Source organism: Phalacrocorax carbo, chromosome 1, assembly GCF_963921805.1.
Source record: "Phalacrocorax carbo chromosome 1, bPhaCar2.1, whole genome shotgun sequence".
Lineage (NCBI taxonomy): Eukaryota > Metazoa > Chordata > Aves > Suliformes > Phalacrocoracidae > Phalacrocorax > Phalacrocorax carbo.
In genome coordinates, this window is record NC_087513.1 from 60,632,427 (window position 1) to 60,652,396 (window position 19,970).

Here is a 19,970-nt window from a genome sequence, read left to right on the forward strand (position 1 = left end):
CAGCCGTTTTTGCTTTGACGTTTGTTTTGATTCTCTCCCAATAGGCTAGCTGTACAAAATATGGGAGCACTTTAGCTCACAGCCCACCAACATGCCTTTCACAACTGTCAAAACCCAACAAGCCCCAGCACTGGGTTTCTTGAAGTGCATTTGTCTTCTCAGCTCTATTTTAACACATACAGTTGGTTATAGCACAAGGCAAAGCAGTATATAAAGGACTTTGCTATTTCACAGAAGCAAAGCAGAATGTACATGACACAGTAAGAGGGTTTGTTGTTTTTTTTTTTGAATATCAAAGAAGTTGCTTCAACATAAGCCACTGCAACAAAGCTCTCACCCACCTACCACCCTCCCCTCCAATACTTTCTGCTCTTTCACCGGTTAAAGTAATAATTAACACCCAAACCCTCCTTTCCTTACTTAGTACTTGCATTATGACATTTGGGTTGAAACTGCAGTGCACGGCTGGTCTGTGAGAGCGTACAGCTTGCTTTGTGTACCCACACTGCTGCTTTCACAGATGCGCATGTGCAATATGGTGGATTACTGGCAGGAAAATGTGTATGTTTTCACTTCTTACATTAGGCTTTTATACAACACTTCACAGTCACAGAGGTACAGTGTAAAACTGACGGTCTATGTCTTAATGTATTTGAAAAGCTCCATTTAAAATTAGTTGTCTAATTGTAGGAGCCTTTGACCCCCTTAAACATTTTAGCAACACATGGAATGCAAACAGTACAGAATCTCGTATTTTAATCTTAAATACTTCTCAGATTTTAAGCCACTACTGTTAACTTTGCACTGAAATGTCAAAGTTGTATTTGCCACATAATCATAACCTGCCCTCAGCCTTACAGGTCAACTTGCAACACATGGTAAATTATCTATGCCAAAACAGAGGGATTTAATTTCAATTTCATTTCACTGAAATCCAGTTTGCTCACTAAGCACAAGCCCTCGTCCTCCAATAAGATGACTCATTCTGCCCGTGAAAGGGAGGTATTTTTCAGGACATTTAATGCTATCCTGCAGAAACATTAATATTTAAATACCTAACACTTGCCAGGGATACTGGATTACAGACCCCTTTTCGAGCTCTGATGTCCATCCTCCATTTATTTGTGCTTTCACACCTTTCCCTAGCTTGATGCTGCTTAAAAAAAGAGCAAAGATTGTCCAAAGCTGCTGGCACAGCCCTGTGACAAGGTCAGAGGGGGTCAGTGTTGAGCAGCACAAGGCTCTCCTTTCCAAATCAGTCCTGGGGCTCCTTCCATGACCCCAGGTTTTGACAGCCAAGGGAGTGACACAGTGGACTTGGACGTGAGACTTTCCATGTGGCAATGTTGGAAGAGGAGCTGCTCTGCAATTTTAGGATGGGGAAAAAAGGCAAGAAGGGTGATGGTTACTTAAAGGTAGGGGTTTGAAGCACTACATCACATGTCTTCACAAGTACAAACACGAAAAAGTATGTGTAATGTTTCAGGAATATCCTCTAGGTCTCATTTGATCAATAGGTGTAGAGAAAAATCTTTTCTGCCCCTACATATTGCCACTTGTGATGGCTTTTTTTTAAGCAGTTATTACAAAAAGCTTCAGGTGTTTGCAGATACTTCAGGCAGAGCAAAATATAGCTCAGGTCATGTGCCAACTTTTTAAATGTACTTTTATCTAGCTGCTTATTCTTTGAGTCAGGTGTTTTGTCATAACAAACCGAAACAAAGGCTTTTTTTATTGCTCAAGATATTCAATGGCTTTTGTGTTCTTAGCGTCAGCAGGAACGTCAGAGGATTGTATCCAAGGAGCTAAATGTGCAAGACCTAGGGTCAAAGCAGCTGAATACACCAACCTCAGAAAACACAGACAATGAATTGCAAATGACACTCAAAACAAAACGGGGAAAAAAACCTTCACACAGAAAACTACAAAAGAACTCCACAGATACTGAATTGGCTTTCTGTACACACTGATCCTGCTTAACTGTGTGTGGTAACTAACCAAACCTTCTGAGACTAATAGTCATAAAATAGAGACTCGGGGGTGGGGGAAAGATAATGGGATGGGGGAGAACTGTAAGGCAAAAGATTGCACAGCTCCTTTTTTTTTTTTTTCTTAAATTTAAAGGGAGGACATGCATCTGTTGCTATTTTCTGCTATTTTGATGTGCTGAACATGACAGTTCAGCACAAGGCAGTTACTTTGCTATTAATTTTGCCGCAAAAGTCTCACAAAAGCTGCAGTGTTTCAGTTTCGAACACACAGCACTAAACAAATGGTTTAGTAAACCTAACAGAAGTGGTAGTTTTTTCATGGCACAGAGTTGGTTCTGCTGTAGCTCTCAACTTGTGAGCAAGCCATCAATACAAGACGTAAAACTGGCATGCACAGCTCAAGTCTCAATACAGCTGTCTGAACTGATGTACTACTGGTCGGGTTCTTCTTGGGACTCACTCTGGTTTGATCACGGGCCATATGACTTGGATGCTTTAATGCTAGTTTAGCTGTGTATTAAAGGAAGGATTAGAACTTACCTAATGTCAATTACCCACAACAGCAAACTTACCAAATGGTTGTTTTTTAATGACCAGCTATCACATTTGCAAAAATAATTATTAAGTGATCAGGGAATTAATTCTGTTTCAGTCGTTTTGCTGAGAAGACGTTACTTGCCCTCTTCATCCAAAACAGAAAAAGCCCAACATCTAAACTACGGCTGCAGGAAGCGTTCAAGTAACTAAGCACTCTTTCACATTTTGATTCCTCTTACTTTCTAACGTCAACGTAACTATTTATTTATTTTTAGGGCACCTACTCAACTATTCAGGGAAATTCGCCTCTCTCCGTGCTCTGTCTCTCTTTGTGAGAATACTTTTAAACTCTTTTTGTCTGGAAACCCACAGCACATTGCAACATAAAGTGAAAAAACACCACTCTGCCAATCCTGCAGCTACACTGAAAAACCGAAAGTCATGGCGATTACCCAAAAAAACCCAGTCAAAAAATAATGGTGCCCCAGTTCCTCCAAGTTTCATTTTAAGTGTTAAGACCTGCAGACATGGTCTCCATTAAGTAAAACAGACTGGCATTTTTTGCGTTTAATTATTCCAACTCTCACAGGTAAATTCTTCCTTTCTCAAAGCTAAAGTAATGCTCTACTCGTCTTCCTAGCCAAGCTTTTACATGAACTTCGAAAGAATTTCTCTGTTTCGTTACTTTTGCTACATAGCTTCAGAAACTACGTAACACTCCAGAAAGGAATAAAAAAAGTCTTACCCATTGCTTGTTTCCCCATGGCACACTGGTAAGTGTTTCTTGGGGACTGGTTGTGATGAGGATATGGAATCAGCCCAGCACAGACACCAAGAAGCGTGAAAGGCTCAATCTCCAAATGTGTTGTATCTCTTAAAAGAAAGAGTATCAGTTATAGCAGCCTTGTGAACAAACAACTTAACTAGAATTTATTGAATTTAGTAGTATATCATAATACTTCAATTCTGTTCAGGAGATCATAAGTCAGTAGGACCTCAAAATATGGATTCACTATGGGATTTTTTTTAAACACCTTTCTTTTGGCTTTAAGTGTTTCCACATGAAAAGAAATGAAGGAGAAATAAAGGAGGGTTTATGAATTTTCATCATGGAGAAAAAGCCTCCAGGTAATGACAACCTGAGGGAGTTCAGTAAGAATCCAACATCAGTTTACACAGCAAGACCCAAAATGCCTCAGGGAATGTTTTCTCATGTAATGAGAGTCCTGTGCATCAAATTACCAATCTCAGAGATTTAGAAATCCACTGGGGAGGTGGAAGAAGGAAGAACAAGACAGATTCAGGTTCTGAAAAAAAAACCTCTGTAGTTTTAGTTTTCCAAGGTCAGTTATATTATATCAGTTAGAGCGAAAGCATCTGTGTCCAAACCAGATCCAGTGCCACGGGTGATATGGCATAATAAAACACTATTTGAAAAGCTCTGCAAGTGTTTTGGAAGTGATTGTTAAAAGACAGTACTGATGAGAAGTAAAAAGACAGGGACAAGGAGTAAAGATGGAGAGATAACAAAATTTGTTCTACCTGGCATGAACTTCAGAGGAGAAAGTCCATGCTCAGTGAAGACAATTAAATCATTGCATGCATTGGGATGCAAGTGTAGTGACTAATAACTGAGGACAGAGTGTACAGTAAAGCTTGGCTGGAGCAGATCTGCTTTTTAAATCAAAATAAGTAACTAGGAAATGGGAAATTTTGAAATAAAGATAATTATAACTAAGCCTATCCAAAGCATCTCTTTCACAATGTTCTGGAGTTATTACACAGAGCTTGGGTTTAGGCATACATTGCTTCTCCCACACACCTAAACCCACTGCATTCTGAAAATCCCATCTTTAATGTTTGGCTTGTCTTGGAGGTCGTTTGGAAAGATTTTTTTTAAGTAGTTCAACAAATTAATTCGATTACTAAACTTTAAGACCTTGCAATGGAAAAATCTGGAAAAATCTTTATTATGGCAAAACTCAAAAAATGGCAAAGCATCACAAGCTCAAAAAGGCTGAGGAATTACCCACAAGTACGTATAGACTGAAGAGAAGGACTAGCAGGAATTTACATAAACAATGTATGTACTACTGGAAAAAAATTAATTCTGAAAGCTGAAAAAAACCCTTGAAACCCTGAAGAGCAAGCCTAGTGAAATTATCTAGTAGTCCCAGAAATCTTTATAAATCACAAATATGCTTGAGCAACCTACAAATCACCTGCTGGCCAGAGGATAGCCACTATTTTTCTCCATTTGATAAAAAGCAGCTATGTTAATTGAAACCCATCTTAGAAAATACGAATGGTAGAATCCCAGTTGCAGTCAAGTAATTGCAACATGGTCTCAAGAGCCAGCAGTAAACCTAAAGCATAGACTGCTCCCCCATTCTGTAGAACTTCACAGAACTGCTGACAATTCTCAAAAAAAAAACAACCAAAAAGCTTAAGTTAGCAAGTTTCTTCAGAAGGTACTAGTGCATAGAACTACATGCACATTTTCAGATAGGGTATTCAACACAAGTATTTTTCCATTGAGGTCAATCCTATTTCAATATATACGGATCCTAGTACCTTATGAAATATTCCACAGTGCTAATGAGAGACCGTCAAACTTTACAGAGCAGTTCGATTTCTGCAAGTCAAAATGCTGCTGCCAGAAATGGGCCCAAGAAAGGAAGGCAACCTCGTGAGTTTGAAAATCAGAGTTACAAATGGGTAAGGAAGAAATTGAACACATTAAATAGAGTCAAATCCTCCAAAGGAAAACCCCCTAATTGGATTGGAAAGGTAAAGAGAGGATACTGTAGCTAAAAGAAGCCTACATTACAAAAGCAGGAATGTTAATGGGATACTTCACAACAGTGGATTGTATCAGTTGTATTACCAGAACACGTTGTGCCAACATGGTCACACCATTTAAAATGCAAGATGATCAGCTGGGGGAAGGGGGTACACAAATCACCCATTCAGGATGTAGGGAATATCATTACTAAACACAGGGAGCAGCGCGCTCATATGGTGCAAGCTCGGATAGTTACAGCACTATTAGCTACAAACATTGAAGCTAAATTCAAAACAAGCAGATGGACAACACAAGAATCTCCCAAACTTTTTGGCAGTTATTGTGGAGACATTTCCTCACACTAATCCATTGGAAGTTCACTGTCTCCTCCTATTGTTGACTGAACAGTGATTTCATGCGATACACTCCCATCAGTCTTCCCAGCTGAGTCAGGTGTCCTGTAACTTATATTTTTCAGCTCTGGTGCTTTGTGGAAGTTATTTAATTTTGGCCCAAATGACAGCAATTTTGTCTGCTCTTCTTTGCTCAGGTATACAGAAGCCAGCCAAGAGCATGCAAGAGTAATTTCTTAAAGTGATAAAGTCTTCAAAAGCCTGGGCAGGAGCAATACAATTTAATTAGCAGAGTTAATGCATTTCATCTGGCAAAGGTCAAAGATAACTGAAGGTCTCATCCAGCTCCACTGAAATCAATGATGTATTTCTATTGGCTTCCATGAGTACCTGACTAGGATAGAACATTTATGCAGAAAATGCAATTTCTAAATCTACTGATCGAACATTTCATGGAGATAACTTCTAACATCTCATATGCAACCTTCAGTTGACAGGATATTGTCCGAGGAACAGTAGAAAAAAGTAAAAAGATAGGAGGACTTAAAAATTTAAACAAATCTTCCCTTTAATGTGGGCTCTTTAATCACAATCTCTAGACAGAGGGAAAAAACCCAAAGCACCAGGTTCTTCATATATGTGAAAAATGCAACAAATCCGGAAATCTTTCTAAATGAAAAATCACATAACAGGAACGGGTTTAGCATATGTGGTAAAGAACACACAGAATGAGCAGAAGTTTCTACCAGGGCCTATTACACACCCAAAAGTCAAAGGGAAGGTCTCATTCTAATATTTGAGACAGTGTAAGCTGGTTGTCTAGGGTACCCTCTACAGCTGTGTGAGACAGATATTTTTCCAAGTAACAATCGTGACATGCTAAGATCCTCATTTAACATATGGAACTGTTTGCCTTCTCGATTCCTATTGTACAAAATTACTTATGACGAGCAGCCCAATGATTAGAACAAAGAAAAGCCACATCCAGAGAAATAAAGGATATACCTTTAAGTATTTCATATTTTTGAGAGTTAGAAGCAGGAACAGATCTCCCAAAAGCTAAACCATCTTTTGTAGCTATCCCACGGATAATTTAGGATGTGTGTAAACAGATTTCCTTCTTTAGCTTTCACCTGGAGTTGTTTCGGCCATTAGCAAGGGAGCAGTGTGTGTGTGAAAACAGTAACATTATTTATACGCTTGCATTTCAAAGAACCACCCTATGGAAGTTTTTCCTGCACAGGTGTTTAGTTTGAATGCATACTTACTTATTAATTGTGTGCTCATATAGTGCAATGTTACAGTCATTTTCTTCATTCACATCCAAATATTCAACAAGGCCTTCGTGCAAGAAGTCTTCAAAATTCCTATAGTTAAATTAAAAAATTACACTAGATTTCTCTACTGTCTTTTATTTCTGCAGAAATAAAACTACATATATTGAAGGAATGTAATGTGTAGAAGTTAAACTAGAGAAATACTTCTACATGGAAAGTTCTGTGCATTTTACATATTTAAAGAAAACTGTATATTTTTAAATTAATCCACTTGCCCATTCATCGCTTCACACAGTCTGACTGACCAGTGTTACTTAATTGAACAAATAAATAAAATCTTCCTCTATGTACTCATCATCACTACAAATGTAGGCAAAAAGAAGGGTAATGCAGTAAGTTTCTGTGATGGCTCTGCAAAATTTAGTTAAAGCTAAATTTAAAAGCTTTTGTGTTTTTTTTTTAAACACCCAAACTAAGAATTTGCAAGGAGTTTCAAAACTAATTCTGAATGCGCCTAGTTTAGTGTGGCCAAGCTGATATTTCTTTGAAGTGTTTGATTTTTCAATCAGGAGAAGGACAATATAGGAGAGTAGACTTCTCTACATAGCTAAGCCCAAGACTGTGAAATACTGACTGAAGTAGTTCCACACAGTATTTACTCAGCAAAGATTAATACAGTCTATCTGAACTGTGTACCTGTATCCCTGAGCCAGTTCTTCCATATGCTTGTTTGTAACCGCAGGTTTTTGCTTCTTGACAATTATGTAGGGTCTACGATAAAAAAAAAAATTTAAAAAAGGATTATCACAGGAAATATTTAGGCAGGTGACTTAATTTATACTTACAGTAAGAACCCTGCCTATGTACAACCTATTTTATAAATCACTTTTAAAATTTATCCACCTTTAACTGATATAGCCACACAAATACAAGCAGTAACTATTCAGACCTTGGTTTGATACACAGATATCCTGAACTGACATATTGTCTATGAAGTACCCAAAAAGTGTACCAGAAAAACTAAGATTTCAATTTTGAGGAGGAAGCGTTTTTCTTCCCCCCTCTAAATCTTTAAACTATTATTTTTTAAGTTTTACCTACACATTTTGTCGATGGCTTTAAAAGATTTAAGATTTGCCAATCTACAAAGCTAAGAACAGCATTAAGTTCTGTGGATGTTGCAGGGACTTCATACAACACTGAGTGAACAGTTTGTGCCCAAGTGTCCACAAGCAAGAATGCATTTTGCTGTTACCTAGATGATGTAAAGTACAGCCATTTACTATGGGTGACCTCAGATGAATCCATAAATTTCAACAGCACATGTATCTCTGAAGGCTTCCTTACCGCAAGAAAACACTGACACAAAGGATGGCATGCAAGAATGAAACATCAGGGGCTGTTGCTATTTGGACAAGCTGCGTTTATAAAGACCAGCAAATAGCTACAAGATACTTGTGGAGTCCACTCTGAAGTCTAAATAACTGTTTGAAGACTGATGAGCACTTTTAAATGGTTAATAGGGGTATCTGAACAATTGCAGGGTTGGGGGGTGCCACAAAGCAAACTTGGTGAACTCCTGGAAATCCACATGATTTCACTTGTCTCTATTTAACAAATCAGAAGTTTTGCTGTATCTGCAAACTTGCAGAATAGCTCATATTAGGCTCTCACTGGAAAAGTGATTTTCTCTGCCACTGAATATGCTCCTACTCTGGATCTCTTGACCAGGTGTGATTAACCGATGGTTTGTACATGTACTATTCTGGAGCCTCTAACATGCCTCAAACTGCATTCAACAAGCTCTGAGATTCAGTAATAAAGGTACAAAGAATGAGGTGGAACGCCAACTGTAGTTGTGACTGCTGCTACTAAAATACGCATATATTAATTAACTCACTCTGCATCTCCCAGTCTCTGCTTTGTTCATCTTTTACACCAGGCTAATTACTTGGGCCTGAGATGGTTTACTTGTAAATAACCTAGCCCAGTGCTGCCATAATCTGACTGGAGTCCCTAGCTTCTACTATAAATCAACCTGATTTTCTGTCTCAAAATATTGTTATGTTCCACTCTTTCTCATTTAAGCCACCCAATTCCTTTTTGCTTTCCTCTGTGACATGACTTATTCAGGCACTTTTTCTGTCTAATAAGAAGTATATGCATCTCAAGGCAAACGCCATCCTTATAGGTTTATTGAATTCCCTACCTACGTACGGGTAAGCAATGAAATAAAACAAAACTGTGACACATACTTCTTGGTATTACAGCAAATGGGTATACATGCCTGAGGAAGTTTTGCACCAGAAGTAAAGGCCCTTGAAGACAGAGTAGCTTCTCGTTCCAAAATGTGATATCGAACCAGGGGATATCAGGCAAGTGGCTGCTTGTTTTTCAGATCACAGGAAGTAAAAAGCCCCTCCAAGGATACTGGACATGACTAGAGTTCTCAGTCAGGTTGATTTTAATCCCCACCTCCCTTTGTTATTTTTACAGAAGATAGAAGAAACATTTTGTTTTGACTTTTGTTTACAGATGAAATGGATTTATTTGGGCTTTTGTTTAATTAAGTTGCTTTGCTATATGGTAGGTTTCTCAGATCTGCCTGTTCTGAATGAAAGCTATTTAAGGAGAAAAGAGATGCTCAAGTCCCACCGATTTTGTCTAAATCTCTACTCACGAAGTCTTAGCCCAGTGTATATACAGTACCTAAAACAGTGTTTATAGTAAGTTCACTAGTGGTATAATTCAGACGAGATGTTTACCTGCACAATCTCCCTCCATCAGAGGAAATGTAGACACATCGGTCGGAAAGATTTGTAGAGATGGAAACAAATTCATTGATATAACCTGCTCGACGCATTATCCGAAATGTGTTGACTAATTTCTGATGATCACGTATGACACCAAGGATGTTACCTATTCAGAAAGAGGATACATTCATGGTGCATTCTCTGCATATCCAAAACTCTACTTACAAGTTCTTATCATGTCTAGCATGCATAGAAGTACTTCCTACTTCTTGCAAATAATAAGTTGTAACAAAATTTCCCTTTTCTGACATGAATAAGAATTGGCTCCTTTTTTCTCTCAGTAAATAAAAAAGTGTCATGACTTCACAGGTCATCTATCTGTTTGCCTCCAAATAGATTCAGAAACCAAATGGTGTGCTTCATCCAGCTTTCTTCAAACACGTTTCTGCTCAGGTGCCCGTTCACCGATTAGTGTACAAGTAAACAACACTTCTGAAGACTACAATTTCAGCTGTACTGAAATGGATCCAGGGTTTCCAAGAACAGACCAATGAACTGTCCTGCTGTCTTGTCGGAAATTTTAGCAAGACCTGACAGTTTTGGTATATGTGATCACTCACACCACCACCAGAATTCTTCCTTCAGGAACTTAGCTCACCAAGCTATTGCTGTCTTAGCAGGACACTTTAGCACATACTTAAGTATTATGATGCACAATGAACAAACAAGACAGTAAAATTAATTTAAAGAGTTACCTGACCAAAGTAATTTTAATATATAAAATAAGTATGGGATCATTTTAAACAAAACTTTAAAGGAGGAGACAAAACATGATAGTTTAGGGAGTTTGTAAGACAATACAAAGGTCTTTATAGCTTGAAGGATTTGTACTTAACAGATTTTCTGCCCTTTTAGGTCACAAGTTTAAATCGGAATCAAGTCAGCCATCCACAAGCCTGAAATTTTTTACGAATTAAACCCATAAACTAGTAGATCAAACAGTAAATTGTTTTGCCTCACTTAGTACTAGATCATCTAGGTCTGGGAACATAACTATCTTGTTCCATACCACAGACTGAGCTTGTGAAGGAATAGTCCAATATTTCTGCACTGCACTCCCCTTTAGACCATAAAATAAGACAGAAAAGAGTGCATGTGGTTTCAGTGAACCTTATCTTTAACATACTGCTACAGAAAAGCAGAGCAAAGAAATGCAGTTTGGTCAAGTGTTGCTTTTATGTTACTGGGAAAAGGCAGGATTGAAGAACAACTGCTGTTTAATTCAAAGGTAAATGGAGAACTTATTCATGGTGACAGACATTAAATACTAGTCCCTGGAAGTGGATGCTGTTGACAAAGGGCTATTTTTAAATCACAGTTGTAGTTCTTAAAATGTCAGTATTTTGAAATATGATATCACAGTTCCTGTTGATTTAGAAACACTAAAAGATCAGTTGTAAAAGGAACATAAGCGTGCAGATGCAAAGTGCATAAGCCAAATCATCCCTTTAACAAAGAAAAGGGGCCTGTTTTCCCAGGTCTAATTTTTTCTACTCATTCACAAAGCAAGTTGCCCTTTAAAAGGTAGTTCTAAAGAGAATACCATTACTAAGCTTTGCAAACAAATGATGTTTCCTTTGTTTTTAAAGGCTCTTGGATCAATATAAACATACATAAATATTACAGTAAATTTAAATACTTTCTGTGAATGAAGCTATGAATTTGTAAATTTATTACAAATTTAGCAATGTTATTCTCTTTTAGAAGTATTTGATGAATGGCACCTCATTGGTGAATGCCTGAAAAATAAACAATCGAAAGAAATCTGTAATAAAATTACATATTTTTGTACCTATTTATGCAAGTGTGCTCAAAAATAGTACTGAAATTTGAAAAAGCTTCAATTTCCCAGCTACACACATCTACAGTCAGAGTTCTGAGGACACAACTTCAGATAACTAAGTGCCATCATCTGGCTTGTCTACTCTGCCTAATCCTATCAAAATATTTACAGATTAAATTCCCTACATGTGGAAAACGGCATCTGAGGTTGACTGTGCTCCAAAAATTGTTGGAGGGTTTCCAAAGCCTAACTTTCCATCAGCAACAAACCAGACTGCTGAAAAGTTACATACCATTAAGGAAAACAAGGAACACATTTGGATATGAAAGTTCTTCACCACAGAGCAAGTTGACATCTTCAACCCCAAGATTACTGGCTAATTTAATAATCGGGCCATCTTCCATATCTGTAGTAATGTGAGTCATGAGGGCAAGGTTTTTAACCAAACCACAAGCCTAAAACAAAAAAAACCAAACCCATATATTTTATCCGTTTTATTCCAAAGTACTAATACTATACATATCTTTTTCTTCCAAAACTGTACTTACGAATGACCAAAAAAAGGTTAAAGTATAAAGTGAAAAAAATGAAACAAATAAATTACACTGAAAGTTAGGAGGGAAGAAAGTAAGAATTTTCTACATCACACTGAAATGTAATGTTTCAGCATTTACAAACTAACAAAAAATATAGGCAATGAAGTTGCAGTTCTTAGATTATTCAACCACGTATAATCCCATATTTCTCTCTTCAAAGCAACAGCTACTTAGAAGCATAATGGAAATACAAAATTAGTCAATTTATCAATTGGCCAGATATCCTGTATGTTCTAACACGAAGTTTAACATTTTAAAATTAAAATACCAAGTATCTTATACAGTGCAATTTTATTTCAGCTGCTTAATAAGACTAGCTCACATTGACCTACATATTTATGCAAGAAAGTTCAGAGTTCTCCCAGTACTTTCTATTCAGGGAACAAAAGAAAAACAACAAAAAAGAGACTGTCAGCATCAATCGTTTGGTTGAAATAGCTGGATGATGTCTTTAAAGTAAAACATACAAAGAAGTTTATCTTCCTCAAGCTAAAGGCTAAAGCTGTTTCTGTAATAATTTAAGTTTCTAGGAAAAAATTGCAGGTTGACGCTGCAACCTCAAAACAGAGCATTTATTACAGAACTGAGGAGCAAGAATTTAGGTATCCTCTCTTTCTGCTGTAATCAAAAAAGGGCAAGTAGCTCTGTGGCCAAAATGGGAGGCGTCACATCGTTCTTATACAGCCAAATGATTTCTGAACAGTTTCCAGCCAGTCCACTCAGGTAGAAGAAAAAAGGCCACATAGTAAGTAGGATCTGGATGTGAATAGATGGGATGTGAGAAGACACACAAGTTGTGTTATCCGTCTGAGGATAATTTATGTCTCCAGAAACCTCCTCATCAGAATTCTCTCTCTGGTGGAGGAGTACCTTCTTCAAAATAGACAGTGTCTCCATTCCTCAGAAGAATAAATACTGAAAGCAAAACAGAAGTTCCTCACCTCTCCTTCAGGAGTGTCAGATGGGCAGAGCATCCCCCACTGAGATGGCTGCAGTGACCGAGGACCACTCACTTTCCTTGTCTTTTCAAACTGAGAAGAGATTCTAGTCATCATTCCCAGAGCAGATATATAAGACAAGCGGGACAATACTTGCGTCACTCCTTGGCGGTCCATTTTGAATCTCTTCAGAGACCAATTTCCCTGTAGAATAAAATGAACATTTCAAAAAAGTTATTGTAGTTTATCCTTCTCTTGACACTATGTCTTTTTTCCGTATCTATACAGAATATCTGAGGAGCTTTGCACAGCAAATGTCACCCATTTATATAAAACAACTTTCTAATTACCTATAAACTACTACCTATAAACTACTAGTTATAACACACTTGTACTAAGTATTAAAAAAAGTTGAAACAAAAGAACTGCTCTTTCAGATGAGAGGATACTTTTGCTATTATATATTCAATTACACAAAGATTCTCATCATCTGCCCCTCACAGGTAAATCAATACCCAAATTTAGCTAAATTAAATTATCTTCTGTCCTCCCTTTATAGATATTTTCAAGTATTTTAAAAAAAGGTAGTTTGAGTGAAATACAATTTTACAATATATTCCACAAACTTTCAGTTCTGCCTTTTTCATGATTTGTTATTTTTGTAGGAAACAGGCATTTATGCTTGAGAAGTCTGACATCAAAGCTGTTGTACTTTCTTGAAGCTTTTTGGTTTTAGAATCCAGGGGAAAAAGACTCACTTATCTTCTCATGTGTCTTCTCATAGAAGAAGGGGCGGGCGGTTAGGTCTACCCAACTTCTCTGGTAGGATTACACCAAATACGGAATGCAAGATCCACGCTTATGTCAGAGGTTTCATGTTTCAGGACTGCCATAGGCAGTATCACTTGGGTTTTTAATTAGGAGAACAGAGGAGGTTAGAGAATGTTCTAGGACATAATTATGCTTCCATGCCAAGCAGATTTAATAATCTCTACTCTAAGATCTTGAAATTTGGTGCTGTGGTTTTTGACTTCATGACATCTACTTCATATACAGTTCCCACCACCTGAGTCAGTGGACACAGCAAGTTTCTGTCCCAATTACTACTCCTTACCACAGCCACCATGTTACTGGTCAGTCCAAAGGTAACCAAGATCTCAAAGGCAATGCTTTCCCAAGGATTGCATTCTGCTAATTCCTGTAGCCTTTTTGATAAGCTCAGCTCACAAATGCTAACAAATAATTTGAAGCTCACTTGCTGTACTACACTGAAATCCTTTTAGAGGGTGATTTGCTTCGCTTCTTTATTTATGCATTAACAGCACAATCCCATTTTGTGATGAACAGCAAGAAACCACCACCCATCCGAATGATTTTGCTATTTGCTTCCACTGGAGAGACTATCAAATAGTCTGCAGAGCTTCCCTTTTTTCCATGTTACAGAAAGCGGGAAGACATAATGCCCAACGTTAAGTCAGTCAAAAGAAACCTGTCCACTTGCTCAGCCTTCTTGGGAAGGCTTCACTCACTGACCATTTCATTCTTTGAGGACTGGGAGTTATCAGAATATAAGTGGAAGAATACAGTAAATGAGTAGTTTTTCCTCACACCAGAAATTATTACATCTGTAGTCTAAACCAGCATGTGGCTTCTTCTTCACTGCCCAGAAGACTGTGGAATCTCAAAGACTGGAGGAAAGGGGAGGTAAACACACTGCCTGAAGAAATAATATGAAAAGCTCTTTGTGCTTTGGAAGTGTCAGACTGACTCCTTAAAAAGTTGTCCAAAATAACATGAAATGGGGCCAGGACTGTTGTGAGACCATCCCCAGTGAAGATCTTGCCAATGAAAACTCTTATGAACTGAAAGTTGCTCCATCAGTGGCATCAGATGATTCTGCAGATGCTGAAATGTCTATTAGGCCTGTGGCATTACTGCCTGACCCACCCTCTCTTCTAGTATTTTCCAGGGTAAGACGACAACCTATAGCAAGTATCACTGAAGACCACCGTCCAGTTGATGCAGTAGTGCTACGAATTCTTTTGCATGCTACTGGTGTAATTATGAATCCGCTGAGTTATTTCATGCTCTTTGAGACTATCATTGAAGCATTCTGGTGAGATTGGAGATTGCCATTTCCAAGAATGATTTTTATGGTATTTGCTTAATCTCTTGAATAGTATGCACTGGGCATTGTTCCTGAGAAATTATTTTCAATGCTTAAGAGCAGATGGTGTTTAACTGCTTATGTGACAGTAAAAAAAAGTCCAAAGACAGTGGAAGAAGGAAGACTTTACAATATGTACTGAATAGTTTGCAGATTTATCTCTGTCAGCCCAAATGGAAAAACTGGCACCAGCTGGAAGAAAGCACTAGCATTTAGAGAAACAAATCTGTCAATTGTTTTGGTTACGTGCACTGTAGAGATTTAACTACATTTGGGGCACTCATAAAATTAAATAGTGATAAGCTTTAACACTGGGATTTGTAAGTAACAGACTGTTGGTGGCTTTGGATGCAATTTGTGGAGTTAATTTTGTTTACAAGAACTGAAGAAAAACCTCAGTTTCATGCTAGGCAGAAAAGCCCTCTCAAGAGTTCCAAAGATTCAAAATTAAGTTGCACAATTTTTACCAGCTACTAAAATACTTAGACTAATCTAATTTCTTAAAAAATCATGGATTTCAAAAGTAATTTACAAGCTAGTAGCTAGATTTCAGGAGCCATCTCACAAATTGCTCTTGCAGATGTGCGAGGTAAGAGACAAAGTTAGTAGTTGAATTTTGTTCTTGTCCACTGGCACGAATGAAAATACCCATTCCAGTAGAAGGCAGACACAGGCTAAAATCTAACCAAGACAAATATTAAAAAACTTCATTATGGGCTTTTTTTTTTTGCAATAATACAGCATGTAGCAGTTTTCCTTGTTAAAGAGTTCAGTATCATTAGCAGACAAGTACTAATTTCTATGCTGCAATTTTGCTCATACTAGCAACTAAAAAGTCACTGCCCTTAAAGAGCTCAAAATTCAGCTTTTTTTTTTGCCTACCCCTCCCAGATCATAAAAAATACCATTAACCACAGAGTCAAGTAGAACCTAGAAGACAGCAAGTTGTTTAATCACAAACATGACTGCTATTTTAAATTTTCTTGTTTCTACCATTCCTTCTGAAACACTAAAACATCACTTTGAAATAAATGGTGAAATAAAAAGTGATCTGATGATTAATGATTCTTCAGTGAATTCTGAAAGCCCTGCCCACAACAGAGTTTTCCAATTTCAATCTATAAAGAATGTTAAATAGACTTGCTTTTATGATCAAAGATCATCAGAAGAAAACATACACATTTCCATCATTCACTATGGTGGAAAAACTTTACGTCATAGAAAGAAAGCAAAAACACTTACTGTGGAGATGGCATTGACCATGCCATTGGTGATTTGGTCTTGACGCATATGCTTCACTACATCAAACTGAGCTGCGCGTTGCTTGGGGATTACCTGGTCTGCAATCTTTTTCAGTTCAGAGTTAAATTTTTTGAACAAATCTTCAAACAGAAGAGAAAGAAGCTGGAAATACAAAACAACTGGATTAAGGGAAAAGTTATACTTCTCCAGGTCTGGGAAATGGCGGCGTGGGAACACATTTAATATTTCTACCTTTTTACTTCTTGTCAGTTACAAAATATACTGTTTCTCAAACAATATTTTTCTCACTAATTTAAGAAGACAAAAAAAACTTAGGTGCAATATTAGATAAATTATCTCATAAAACAAAGCAAATTAAGTAGAAGAATGGTCTAAGCCTATGCATTTATGTCTTTTTGGTTTGCTATAATCCTTCCTTCACAGTATCTCAGCATACCCATCCATCTCTACACTATCCTTTTGCTAACTGTTTTCCCTAATCTGCTACATTATAATCCAGTCCATCTACTTCTTCCTTCCTAAAGTCACAAACTTTTAAAGATTTAATACCCTAAACGTACAACCCTGAATTACACAAAAGATTTGGAGGCAAGAACTGCTTCTAATACTGGATGGAATAACTGCAGTAAAGCAATAAGTGAAGAGTCACTTTGAGATATTCTTTTATGAAAAGTGAAAAAGGCTGTTTAAAGTGCCCCTTCCCAGGAGCTACTTAAAATGGACGAGACAGACACGCAAGTGACTGTAAGGGACCCTCAGGGGAAGCAACTCGGCAGTGCAGAGTTTGGAAGAAGTGCGGTTTGCAAGACCAGACTGAAGCTCAAAAGGTACACAGTTACCATTGCTTCTGGACAAGCAGAACTAAGAGAGGCTTTTTTCAGGACCCAGAAGCAACCTCCACTCTTGACAGCTGCAAGATGTATCTCAGGTTATGTAGGCCGCTTCCTCACTCAGATACACTTTTATCCTGCTACTTTCTGACAACCACAGTCTATGGAAAACCAACTACACCCACAGAGAGACCACCTGGTTCAACACCTGCCATCCTTTTCTAGAAGTGCTACTATCTGGAAAGCGCAATGCTCTTCCACATCTCTCCCTTAAAAAAAAAAAAGAAAAAAGTTTACAGTTTAAGCAAAGAAGCTACATAACACAGCTGAATTGAAAAAAAAAAACAACAAACCCAGCAATATAAGCCTTCAGAAGTGCTGCAATTTAAGCCATTTTTTCCTGTATATGTATATTAATTACTTCCAATTCGTAAAATAGCCATAAAAGGAAAAAGCTACCAAAGTTAGTGATCTGACTTTTTTTTCTCTCTGATCTGCTTTGCTTCTGCAGTTTGCTCAACCCCTCCTTGCAGACACCAACAGCTTCGCAAAACACTTAAATCTGAATTGCATGACACATTTTAAGTGTTCACAATGATTAGCTTTGCAAGCAAGCAGTGTAAATTCTAAAGCCTGGCAGTCCTGTCCTGGGACTCTATTTTACAGCAGCTCCAAGTGTCAGAAGAACTAAAAATGCAGCAGCTACCAATGCCAGAAATGGTAGTTCCCAGTGTACAAAGCATTGTAGGGCTGAACAAGCTAGGTATTCAGCCACCACAAGCTAAGACATTCTGGAGTCAGTTGTACAATTTTATTTCTGTATGTGCAGAATTAAACTGAATTTTAACTGTCTCCATCTGACATAGTCCCAACTTTTGTTCTGGAAACAAGAAAGCAAACTGCTCATGCCTCTATCACTGGGATGGGCCACTAGCTTTCCTTTGTTTTCTGCTACCTACCTGCCCCAGCTGGGCTGACCAAAGCATTTGGCAAATGACACTGTAAAGCATCTAACTAAATTATAAGCTCTGCATTTCACTGGCATCACAAATCTGTTTAAGAATTTAGAAAAACAACAAATAACACCTGGAAACTCAAGACAGACATCTGATTTGCAATAAAACACTCCCACTGGCCCTCACAGAGAACCAGAATGGATTATTTGACAGTCTACTCTACAAGACATTAGGGAAACTTAGTGTCGGTCACTAAATTGTAAAACCAGCGATAACACACACTGTATGCTAGCCCTTGACAAAAATGGAATCCTATTTCTACTCTGGACTGAGAGTTTTTGCTGAAAACTGGTTAAGTAGGTTTTTTTTAGACCTGGCCTTGGCACGAGAGGTGTTGTAGACCCTCTTTCCCTTCCTGATGCTTGTAGTGCCATTAACATTTACAAGGTGATACCCTCTCACTACTGTCAAAAGAAATCCAGTCACCTGCAACTCACCTGCGATGTCACAGCTCATTTAAATCACATTTCCATCAGAAATAAAAGCATTTTTTATGAAGCATGGTATTAGGAAGGAGAATGCACTGGAGTCTCCAAAAACTAGACTATAAGGGAAGTATTTCAGAAGTAGGGAAAAAGTAAAAGAAAGGAATGTGCACAGTTTTAGGATGTCTCATAGTCTTGTCAAGTAAGAACTAGACTCTTTTGAAATCAATCATGGTATATATTTGATCTCAACAGGTTTGAGCAGGACTTAAACATTTAACAAAACATTTAACAGAACATCTAAAAAAATTCACTCAGAAAATGTTTCATATTTGATTTTTTGATCATAAAATTGCAAAAATCTGCTAATTCCACATGCCATAGGAAGTATAAATATAAAGCCACGCCATCCTTCCTCTTCTCTGAACTAATAAAGTAAACTATACTCCAAGTACACCAACTTGCTACTATTTGCCAGTCCGAAAAGTGTTGTACTTCGCTAATTTTACTCACAGACTCTCGGTCTGTAAGAGCTCTGACTATCTGGCAAAGCAGAATCTTTCAATAACCACATTATTTAGGTCAAGAGCAAGAGATTAAAGAAAAAGGATGGAATGCCAGTGATAATATTCAATGGATTTCATAGTTAGTCCAGGGCCTTTCAGCCTGCTTCAGACAGGAGCACTAAAGAGCAAATTATATTTAAGAAAAAAACATACTGACAGCTCATCAATTGATTTTCATTGAAAATCCTAAGAAAAATTAATAAAGAAGTTAAGCTGCTGAAATACAGTTTCACCAATTAGCTTAATGTCAGAGAATTCTAATTAGGTGCCTTGAGATTGCTATTTAGCGTTTAAGCCTTTAGAGTGCCAAATTCTCCCTTTCACACAAACTGGTTGCAAAATTAAAGACATTAGGCAGCCTTAATTATATTATCAGAACAGCTGGGATTAGGCAATCTCTGAAGTCAAGGCGGTATTCTTTTGTCACAGGGTAGAAATCCCTTGCCTTCCAGGGTGCCGGATTTTGGTGCTGTTCCATATCTCACCCATACAAAGCAAGCTGCATTAGAAACAAAAAAAAATGAGGACAAAGAACAGAGTAATGCTTAGCAAATAATGAACACATTAAGGAAAGAGAAAAGGTAGGTGAAAAGATTAAGCCTGAAATCGGTAGGTTTTGCTAACACCTCA

The 19,970-nt window shown here is 37.7% G+C and overlaps 1 protein-coding gene across 1 annotated transcript in view; it reads right to left on the minus strand.

Annotated features, from left to right (window-relative positions):
- Positions 1–19,970, minus strand: part of POLR3B (RNA polymerase III subunit B) — an 81,045-nt gene that overhangs the window by 34,353 nt on the left and 26,722 nt on the right. Inside the window, exons 13-19 of the mRNA XM_064455867.1 lie at positions 16,483–16,644; positions 13,077–13,277; positions 11,832–11,994; positions 9,709–9,862; positions 7,640–7,714; positions 6,935–7,033; positions 3,274–3,401 (exon numbers count right to left, since the gene is read on the minus strand). Of these exons, the coding sequence (XP_064311937.1) occupies positions 3,274–3,401; positions 6,935–7,033; positions 7,640–7,714; positions 9,709–9,862; positions 11,832–11,994; positions 13,077–13,277; positions 16,483–16,644 (982 nt within the window). The remainder of the gene's footprint in view (positions 1–3,273; positions 3,402–6,934; positions 7,034–7,639; positions 7,715–9,708; positions 9,863–11,831; positions 11,995–13,076; positions 13,278–16,482; positions 16,645–19,970) is intronic.